The sequence below is a fragment of the Melozone crissalis genome, unplaced genomic scaffold, assembly GCF_028551555.1.
Source record: "Melozone crissalis strain CALT ecotype California unplaced genomic scaffold, PUWL_Pcris_2 ptg000019l_1, whole genome shotgun sequence".
Classification (NCBI taxonomy): Eukaryota; Metazoa; Chordata; class Aves; order Passeriformes; family Passerellidae; genus Melozone; species Melozone crissalis.
Window position 1 is genome coordinate 26,735,082 of NW_026535797.1, and position 11,544 is coordinate 26,746,625.

The 11,544-nt window shown below is 41.5% G+C and overlaps 1 protein-coding gene across 1 annotated transcript; it reads right to left on the bottom strand.

Annotated features, from left to right (window-relative positions):
- Positions 1-1,936: 1,936 nt before the first annotated feature.
- Positions 1,937-4,559, bottom strand: GPRIN2 (G protein regulated inducer of neurite outgrowth 2). Its single transcript, XM_054277179.1, has one exon. The coding sequence runs from the start codon at positions 4,555-4,557 to the stop codon at positions 2,767-2,769; it is 1,791 nt and encodes a 596-aa protein (XP_054133154.1). The 5' UTR covers positions 4,558-4,559; the 3' UTR covers positions 1,937-2,766.
- Positions 4,560-11,544: the final 6,985 nt, after the last annotated feature.

An 11,544-nucleotide genomic window follows, 5' to 3' on the forward strand; every position in this document is an offset into this window, starting at 1 on the left:
ACTTAATATACAAAATGGCTGCATTTGATTTTTTTAAAAAACTGCACCAAAATGCAAAATTAATTCAAATTAAGACTTCGATTGTACAAATAAAACAACTTATTTTATCCCTGTAGCTAATAATCAGATGAATGTTTGTTGTTGTTTTTTTTTCTCAGATGTCCATTATATTCTTGTACTTTAAACCTTTCCAAAAGTGTAGGAAGTCCTCAAGCATAAACACTATATTTTGTAAATAATGGCAACGCTGATTAAAAACATGAAGATTCAGAGTGTCTGTAATGAGTGAACATCTGTTTTTCTGATCTTGCAAATCATTGGTATCCTTTGCCTTTACTTGTAATTTATTTTTCTCTTTCAGGAATCATAATTGTATTTAGGACTGCAGTAACAAGTCACACTAATGCATAAACCATAAGTAATTGACACCAGAACTGAAAGAAATAAAATAATTCTTTCAGGTTTTATAGCTCAACAGACAAAGAATTCAAGGGACTTTGCCATATTATTCCATGCCTTCTGCACACTCTCTCTTTCTTACCAGTTTGATACTGGTCTTATTATATCATATTCCTACAGCTGGGGGCTTGATTTTGGAGAGGTGCTTGGAACAGCAGGGGTGGGAAGGAGAATACAGTTTTTCCACATGTCAAATAAAGTATGGATTACAAAGGCCATGGGAGGAAGGTACTCTTGCTTTAAAAGCTTTAGTTTGACTCTTGCTTTAAAGCTTTAGTTTGACTCTTCAAATCTTGAATTCTCCTGCACACCTAAGGAGAAGCTAACAGACAGCACAAGGTTTTATACCACTATAAAGCTTAAAATTCTCAAACTGTAGTGTTTGAGGAAAGGAAAAAGATCAACATTCAATATTCTGGACCATAAAATAAACCTGTATAGAAACTGCTTAGCTAAACTATAAATAACAGCAAAGTAGTTCTATTTAGTAACTCATTACTTCCTTCCTCCTATTAAAGCTTCAATAAAAAGAATTTTTACATCCAGAATCATTAGCAGAACTTAGAGGCTCACAGCTATAGAGGCATCCTGAGTAAGGCATTATATTCCAGTGGCTTCACACTTGGTTTTTCTAAAACTCATTTTGAGCTCAGACTTATTTGAGGCCAAAGTCCCGGGGTGTAAACAAAACCTCCTGAACACCAAGTGCATTTCACAGGAGCCAGCTCTTTGCCCAGGAGGGAAAATTTGATCTTGAACAACTCCACACCATTAAATTAATGCATCACAGGACATTCCAACTAGGAGGTCCTACATTAAGGATTTTATAGATGAAAGTTTAAAGCTGTCCTAATCACCAGGAGTTCCTCTTGATATGCAAATGTCAGGTGAACATTATGATGTCAGTCTGCTAACTTACTGGAACAAAAACCAAACCAAACCAAACCAACAAACCACAACCCCACACATTTAAAGTAAGATCCTGTAATTCCACAGCAGTAAGTTCTCAGACACTGCAAATTTTCCTTTGAGACAGAAATGAGTGTTTCTCTTCTGTCTCATAAAACAAATATTGCACATCTCATTTCCCCAAGAATCTTAGGCATTCACCAAAGGCACATGTGACACTAGAAATAGCATTCTCAACTTCCTTGACAAACCTTTTACTTCAAACAGGCCCTGCACTACAGCTGCATTACACTATCATAACAGCTTTCTCACTGAAAACTTGTTTGTGAAGTTGTTTCTAGAAGAAAATAAATCTTTAAGCTGCCCAAGTGACCAAGGCACTCAGAATAACCTTAGGACTGTCCTTTGGGAAAGACACAAGGTCTCACTTTCAGCAGATGCCTGACGTCAGACCAGAGAGGGAACACAAGCCAGGCAAAGGTTACATGGAAAGTGTCCCCTGGGCTTATGCAAGAGCCAAACAAGCACTGCTCAGGATACATGCACATAAAGACAACTCACTGGAAATTACTTTTAATGGAAGCAAACCAAAACTGCTCGTGAGTTGTGGGGTATGGTGGTGCCACAGACTAATCTGAACAGCTTCTGTTTCAGGTCTCTAAAACAAGCACTCAGTAATTCACATTACACCAGCCATCTTTGGTAACACTGTACATTTGTGTCAACCACTTGGTAAACGTGAGTTCTGGGTATTTAGAGTGTAATTCATCATAACTACAAACTAATTGGAAAGTTGATGGAGTGTCCTCCAACTGTACATGAGCTTGCTAAGGGAAGAGTTCAGACTAGCAACACTGAAATTACTTCACAGTTATGTAGAAAAAAGTTACAATTCTTTGTCATAGATCATTACACAAGTTTGTTATTTTGTCTACAGTTAAAGCAAGTTTATAGTCAGGATTATTAAATTAACAGCAAAACAGCTGCCAAAACAATTTAAGGGAATGTGATTTAAAGCTAAGAACTTTGATTAAAGCATTTTTTCTAACCCTAAATTATTAAAATACAGAAAAAAGTCATCATTATTTCAAAAAATATGTATCATTAAAAAAGAAGTTCCATTCCTTACAATACAGTTTAAAACTAATGTAGAAGGAAACAGTGCTACATTAAATACAGTCAAGAGTATTTGGATGGCATTATTTAAGTATAATCTTATGTTTTCTGTGAGATGGTCCAGCCATGGACTTCTCCTTGCTTTAACATGTATTTGATGATCACTGAACTTTCCCCACTTATCCTGGTGGGGGCTGTTCACATATCCTGTGTTCACACTTAACAGTCAGCATTTATGTACAAATGAAAGCAGCACAGCTTTCCTACAGCCTGCAGCTGTGCTCACTCCACTGCAGTACTGGAGCGAGCACAACAGCTCGGATATCTCAGGGAATGCATCATTGTCCTGAAAGGCCTTTTTTTCCCAGCTTTTTCAGGGGGTGGCTCCTCATTACATTTCTCAGCTGCCTCAGCAGGCACTGTCTGGAACTGTTCTATTTGGAACTCGAGATGTTTTTGAATGGCCACCCCGAGGACTTCTGGATCCACAGATGCCCCATACACTTCCCACGTCATTCCTTCATCATCCCATCTCACTTCACGAACTGGAGATTTGGGGGCCTCCAAGCCCTGCTCCAGGTTCACCTCTGGGAACACGTGTGAGTGACCTTCTGCTGCAGCTGCTGGGCTCGTTGCCACCGATTTGCATTCCATGGTTGGAAGAGTTTGTACCTCGGCATCTCTGCGCTCCAGAGCCGGTTTCAGGCCCTTGGTTATGTCATTCATAGAGGTCATAGTCCACATATCCTTAGTTGTCACTGCCATGTCTGCACCCTGCTGGCTGCTCAGAGCAACCTGGGCAGCCTTGGCTTCTGGAGGAGCTCTCTCCTGCGGAGCAGGTTGCAGTTGTTCTTCAGGAACATTACAGCACTTCAGGATTTTCTTGGCATCCAGGCCCGATTCACTCACTGAAGACACCAGCTTAGGGTATGTCAGAATGTCAGAAGCAGAAAAGGAATGGAAGTAGCCAGGTGCTGCCTGCTCTTTTCCTGTCTCACTGACAGAGCACACCAGACGTGGGATGAGCTGGATGGATGGGATGGGCAAGGAGTGGCAATAGGCCGGGATGGTGGCGTCTGCCTTCAAGGCGTCCTGCCTGAGACTGCAGGGCCCTGCTGAGTTGTTGTGAACTGTCATCACCATGGGGGAGTAGGCAGAGTTTGGAATACTACCGTAAGTCAGACCGCCATGAATAATCCCAGGGGCTTGACTGAACGTTGTCCTGTTTGGGAAACCGTTTCCAGGCATGTGGGGTCCTAGGACAGCAGCGTGAAACGTGCCAGGATCTGTGTAAACAGTGGTGTTACGTGGAATACTGCCACTGTCAAAGGTATTTGTGGGTACCTGTTGGTCCCTAGGTAGGACTGGAAGATGAGTCACAAGGTTTTGATAGTGAGATGCATTTTGATTTGTTTCTGATCCATATCTCTGAGTTTGGAAAGACATCCTAGCCTCTGGTGGACCATGCCTGCAGCCAGAAGAGCTGAGGCTGGAGCGAGTAGCACTGGTTTCTATGTGAGTCACATGAGTCTGCTGTTTGCAGCTGCAGGTTAGGTCTGAGTGGCTTCTCTGGAGGGCAGTTCCTGATTCTTCCATTTTACACATGCCTTGCTGGTGAACAAAGCAGGCTGAAGAAACATTCTCAGCAGTGCTGCTCTTCACACACATCCTAGTGTCCCCCACTCCCCAGGATGCTGAGGATTGTTCAGTGACAAGAACATGGTTTGTGTTCTTATTTCTTCCCTCTGAATGGTCATTGCCTGACTGGTCATTTATGGTTTGGACCTCTGATCCAAGTCCCACCATCCCAGACTGTGAGGAGGACCACTCAGGACTCTGCACACTCCTTGCATCACTCCTGTTTTCCAGGACATGGCAGATGGTGCTACTATGGCTTTTCTTCAGCTCCTGTTTGCTTTGCCTTTCCTCAAAACTCCTTGAGTGCCCAATACAGGCCAGATTTGAGGAGCTCTTAGACAGGGGGTGACTGTTGACATTCAAGAGACTGTGACAAGTAGAACTTAGTGAGTCCTGGTAGCAATGGGTGTGGAGCTGGTGGCTGTCAGATGACATGGCAAAAACCAGAGACCTGCAAGAAGTGGTGGAAAAGAAAAGGACACAATTTAAGTAGGAAATAAGTGTACTGGAAACTATAATCTCTACTGACCTTCTGCTTGGGCTTCTTGCCTTCCACAATTCACAAGTACTTTCTAAAATACACAGCACTCTAGTCTAAGTGTACTCAGACCAGTCAGTTTCTATTTTTGCTTTCTCCGAAGAGTTTTTCCTTAAATTTTTTTTTTAAATTCTGGTGAGTTTTTTTCCAATTCATAAAACACAAAAGGAAAAAATCCTCCTTGGTTTCTATCTTTCAACAATAACTATCTCAACATTACCAAGTATCATCTCCCCTAATTCTCTGGAGCCATTTTTGGGACATCCAGAGATGTCATGTAACTTAAGCAAAGACAGAAGTATTTTCCAACCAGATAGCTTTTCACCACAGTGGCCATTAAGCCAATGATATTAACTGTATCATCAAAACAACAACAACAAAAAGTTCATTTGACATCATCATTTCAGAAGTGATCCAGTCACTGATGGAGCTTTTAAACCTTGAAGCTGCAACAACTGAACAAGTTCTCCTTTTGCCCACACCTTTCCTAATAAACTTCTTGATATTTCATGTTACAAGAAGATCACTCTTTTAGTCCACTGTTTTCCCTGAGGCCACACAAGTGTACAGCAGGTATGGACAAAGTTGTTCTGACCCCCTGTGACAGAGATGACATAAAACCCAAGGAAATGACCTCTACCAAGCCAGTGTGGGGTCACTGCCAGTGTTCCCAGAACAAATAGTGCTGGGCAGCACTCCAGCTTGTGCTCACCTCTGGCACCACAGGAGCTGGCTGCAAAGAGGGACCCAGAGAAAGGCTGGAGGAGAAATTCCCCTCTCTCTGTAAGGAGGATCTGCACCCCAGCACTGCCTCTGTTAAGGGTGCATGCTCTGGGCTCTCAGGCTGCTCACCTTTGCAAATCCACAAGTCCATGCTGGCTGTGGAAGGTGTGCACTCATGACACCAGAGGCAGGGTAAAAACAAAACAAGAAAATCTTTAGCCAAAGCCTTGCAGATATTCTGTCCTTTTTTATAGTGCACTCAGTCATTTCTATTTTTAGCAAACCCTTGTTTCTACCACAGGAGCAGTACCCTAGACATTATTAACATTTATGTTAGCAGTTTTACATCTGAGGGGAGTTGTGATTGAAGATTTGGAATCTCACCAGATTTAGAGATCCATTTTTTCTGATTGAATCAGATCTTCCACTGATTGACTACACACACTGCCTTGGGGTCACAGAGATGTTTCAACATTTGTACAACTAAAGGTATTTTAATATGCTCATATATATCTATATCTACCCTCACAAATACATATATGTCTTTTCCACAAGAACTCACTGTGTTGAACAGAAATATCCAGAGTACTTGTGCATTGCTTCCAGGCCAAGTACTACCAGATATTTTGTTGTGCAGATGTAGAGTGAAAGCCAGAATTTCTCATTTTAGACAACTTTTCCTCAGATATACTCTATGCACTCTACCTCCTTAGCAGGTCTCTGACAGAAACCTGCACAATTTCCTGTGCATTATATCACTACAATAAAAATGAATCTGTGGAACAGGAAAGGTACATACCCATGGTGAACAAAAGCACTGTGCAAATGTCACAGGGAACTTCACTCCTACCATCAAGGACACAGTGGCTGCAAGGGCTCACATTCAGCACCCTCATATGTGATCCTTTTAAAGTGATATTGACAGGCTCCAAGAGTCACGTACCAGTGTAACAGATAAGAACATGCCTTTTGCTCCCTCTGCCAGCCAAGAGCTCTACAGCTGATCCAGGCAGATATCACTGCTTGTAATTAATTCCATTTCCACTGTAAATGTTGGCAAGCTAACAGGCTGCAATTTTCCCATCACCTGAAATCCACTGGTGTTGGCTGTTTTCCATCATGAATTAAATTGAGCATGACGACATTAAAAAATATTAATATTTGCAATCACATTCTTACAAAAATTCTCATTGTGGGTGGTGTATCAGGCACTTGTGACCAGCAGCAATATCCCCTAGCATGGGCTTGCTCCAATTTGGACTGTAGGCAGAAAAAAGGTGAATTCCCATCCTTCATCCATGTTACCTCTCCTGCAGTCACTTCTGCACATGAGTATAGTCTGCACAGGGTTCAAAGGAGTCAAGAGGATTAAACACCAGAGCAATAGCTGCCTACAAGGTGAAAACCTTTCATTTAATCTCTTTAAAAGATAACACCTGCAAAGGCTCTCACACACACCTGGATGAAACAGCACTTACTAATGGCAATCCTCAGACACAAATATTGAGACTCAGATGAAAGGAAGCCTCAAACATATCCTGTTACAAATGAGGCTGTGGGAAGCTTGAAGGGCTCTCTTACAAATTTTACAGCATTCAAATACCTACAGGTACACAGAAACCAAGACTCCCTTTGCTTTCTTTATGTGGCAATGGGCATTGCTGCAGAAGCCTCTGTAAGTGAAAGAAGAGATGCATTTGAAACTCATTTGTCACCTCACACCCAACACATTCAGATGGATGAAGCAGACCAAACATCACTGAAAGCAACAGCCAGGGTGATGCTGGCAAGGAAACCTCCAAAGAAAACTCGGAATAAATTTATTTTTGCCCCACTGAAGGTGAAATCATGACTGAACATGGGCCAATGTGACACATATTACATGTGTACGTGTAGAATATTCTAACCAGCTACTCCCAACATTGCTGCTCAGATAGACCAGTGTTCCATGCTAGCATAATTGTAATAATTCTCCTATGGCCTTGGGCCTTCCCAAACTCTGCATTTCACACATGCACTGCTGGCACCAATTGCACAGGGTGCACAAAACCCCCTGAGAAGAGGCCCAACACTGCACACACACCTCCCAGGGTGCCAGAGCTCCCACTGAGCCCAGGGTCCAGCCCCTGGCCTCTGGGAAAGGCTGGGAAGCAGAAGGATCCTTCTGGATGGGCCTTCCCACACCTCTGCCAGAGGGGTGGGTCATGTACAGAGAAAGAGGTGCCAAACCTTTTAAAAATCCAACCCAAAACATGGAACATCTTCAATGACACAGCCATGCAATTCCTTTGTATTTTGTGAAGCAGCTAATCAGGAATGGATTACTCACATGAAACATGGATAGAAGAACAATGATTTTGTGGGTACACAGGCACCCAAAACAACTTATTCTGTGTGTCCTAGGCAGAGCAGAGTGCTTGGTTTAACTTTCATTTTTAAAATGTAAAAATATAACTTATAGAAAAGGAATTTTACTCAAAAGTATCTATTTTAAGTTCTGAGTCTGTCTGAAAGATTTTGTTTTAAAATTGCAAAGGAAATTCACACCTGAATACACAAATAACAAAGTATGAATTTTTGAGATAGATACTCTGCTATGAATATATAGAAAATTGTTAGACAAGCAGAGAAAGGATTAGGATAGAAATGGAATTAACATCCACTATTTTTGGCTTAGCTTCAGATAGCTTATGAGGGGATCTAGGCTGCTTTCACTAATTCCACTGAACTACTTTAAAGCAACAAATGTGTATTTTGCTATGACTTATGATTAAAGTTTTGACCTATTTAATGCACCAGTAAATTTAGTCTCAAAATATTAAATACAATGTATGTTATCAATTGAAAGAAATTCACTGTAAATTATTATGGTTCTAAAATCCTTCGGTATTTTTGTACTCCACACACGTACTTTAATTGAAATTTTGACAGCACTCTCATCTTTTAGTTTGAAACTGTTTCTCCTTGTCCTATCTGCCCATGAAAAAGTCCTTTTCCCTCTTTTTTAGGAACCCTCATTTAGTACTTTGTTACTATAGGAAGTTAACAGTGAGGCAGTGAGAATCACCTGACATGCTGAACAACACAAGTTAGCTGCAGAATTTGGGAAGAGTCAGAGAAATGTAATGCCATTTACTAGAAATAAGCATGCAATGCCAGGCACTTCTCCAAATCTTCCACAGTTATTTTTTCTTTATATAACTCTGATGGTCAACCCACAAGTCAAGAAGATTTGTAATAATGACTGCAGCTGTTTCACCCAGCTTCACTTGGCTGATCATACAAGAAAAAAAAAAATTCCTTAATTTTATGCTTTTAAAATCAACATCTGACTGCAAAATAAGTCATAAAATCCAAGCCAGTTTCAGGGATGAGAGCACTAATATGCAAATGTGGAATTTGGAAAAGCTAAACAATCTGACCCATACCACATTTTTGGATGATGATTTATTTTTGGATGCTGAGCAGGACCCTCCATGGCAGCACTAGCCCTTTCAGAAAAGACAACCTCTGAGAAGTGTTGGGGGGTTGCAAGGTCTTTGTCCTGAACTTGCCCCTTCATTTGTATCATTCTGGCCCTGCTGTGCAATAGTCAGCTGCACAAAGCAAGCACAGAATTTCTGTAACACCAAACTCCAAGACAAACACAATTATATTTTATACAAGAAGAATAGTGTCATTTAAATTAACTTAAGGAATATACTTCAATAGAAAGCTGCTAGATACAGGTTCTTACCTTTATTTAATCTTATTACAAACACCATAAGTACATTAGAAATGAAAAATTTATAAATTTGAAATGAAGAGCAGTTTATGGCTAAAAGGATGTAACTTTAATTACACCCTAAGGGGCAGCAGTCACTCAGCCATAAACATTGCTGACCCCTGCCTGGGGCACAAGAGAGCACATTGAGGAAAAGCTGCATTTCTGCCCAAACAAACAGCCAAGCTCCCTCAGGTGCCAGAAGCAATTCAGTATATTCACTCTGGGTTCCCTTCAGGCCTGCTATTTTACAAGCAATGTGGCCTTCTTACTGCAATCCATGACTAAACTTCTAAGATACATGCTTCATGTGGTAAAATAACATAAAAAGGAACATCATCTAATATGATATTCACTTCTTTTAGAGCTGTACTAATTTTAAAGAAACTTATACCATCAAAATAAAAAAAATTAGAGTGTGCTTATGTCTAGAAATTGTCCCTGCTTGCTCACATGGAAAACTACTTGCACAAGATGAGAAAGATCTGGTTTGCTTTAGACAAAGATTGGCATGATGGCATTATGAGATCTGATGGCCTCTCCCTAACTACTACTACTGAAGGAAATAGTTCATTAACAGTAATCACTAACATTTACATTGGGGGGGACTCAAACCACTCGAGAGGCATTGGCAAAACAGGATTAACCACGGTAAAAAGCTTAGAGATTCGAGTGTCTGGGATTAGGAGTTTTGTTGTTGCTGTTTTTAATTGTTATTTTATTTTGGTGAAGTGTAAGTGAAAGGAATAAACAGAGGAGTTACAGTAGGGGAAAAAATATCACTTGTCAGGGAACATAAAAAAAATTTCTCTAAATTCTGTCAATACAAAAAAAAAATCTCTAAATTCTGTCAGCTAGATTAATAAAGACTCAGGTTGAGACCCCAATCACTTAACCTTTAATCCATCATCTTTCTGTAGGCTTTCCATTTTGGAATAGCATTATAAACAAACCATGCCTTGTTCAGTTTAATCTGCTAATGCCCTTTTGTAAATATTTTCTATCATCCTAAGTATTTCCAAGTATCATCCAGATCTACAGGACAGGCTGGCTTGGGCATCCAGAGATACCCAGAGACAAACACAACAGACAAGTGCACACTGCATGCAAAGGAATGGGGATGTTTCCAGTTCTGCACTGCAAGAGGCACTGGGGACACTGGGGCCATGGCACTGGGACCATAACTCACAGGGAGGAGGGGGAGTGCACTTGGCAGGCAGGAGAACAGGAGAGCAGGAGAGCTGTGCCCCTCAGTGCCCAGCACTGCCAAAGCAGAGCCCTCGTGCCCGATGCCCTCACAAGGCCACTGGTCACAGCCTCGTTAGGTTCTGCTAATTACTGCTTTGGCTGCCAGGCTTTCCTGAAACACTTGTGTCTTTTGGCCACCCTGTGCTGAGCACACTGGGCAGGTATCTCTGCAGTGACTGTGACAAGACTCGGAGAGAAGAGCCCCCTTTACCCAGAGTGTTAATGAACCTCAGCTCTCTCCTTCCTGAGGCACAGCAGAGATCTCCTCCCCAAACAATGAGGGTGCCACGGGTGCCCTGGTTCTTGCCAGTGGCCTCAGCAGGAGATAACAAGTGAGTTACCACATCAGAAAATGAACAGATTCTAACATTTGCCCGTGCATTCACCTCAGTGTGGAACAACAAGGCCACAGTGCCCACAGTTACCCCAGCAGCTTGGAAGAGCCATGCTGGAAGGTCTGCATTCTCTTCTAAGGAGCAGGGACAGCCCCAGCACAGCCCGAGCAGAGCTGACAACTCTGAATTCTAAAGATGAAAAAGGCTAAAATGAAAGTGCCACGAGAGAGGAGCCTGATAGGGATGAACCAAAGGAGACAATTTCAGCGACACCTTCAGCTGAATTCCCAGGAGGTACAATTCACAGGGCTGTAAATGTATTACTGGAAAATCAAAGAGAGAAGCACTCTGTCACAAGGGAGGCATGTGTTGGGACACTGTCCTGACACCACCACATGATTTACTACTGCAACATGTGGCATCTTCTTTGCCAGCTTTTTAATTTAATCATCTATCCCAGAAACAACTTCAAAAATCTCTTGGACTTCATCTTTTTTTAGCATAAGTTTATGAGCAAAACATTACTCCCACTATATCTCCACGTGGAGATCTGCCTCAGCATACAAACTACCCTACAATATACCCAAGAGAGATATTGATTAGTCATGTTTTGATGCTCACTTTTACTGTCTGACAGCTCACTGCTTTAAAGCTCATCTCTTCAGTTAGAAGACTTAAAACTTTAATTACAAATTAAATATGATGACGTGGTCATTTAATCAGCTGTTTTCACCAGCTGGGGCTTAAAAAAAATCAAATATAATGACAGCAGGCAACACTGACCTAGAATCATGCTTCCAGTGAATAGTTCATGT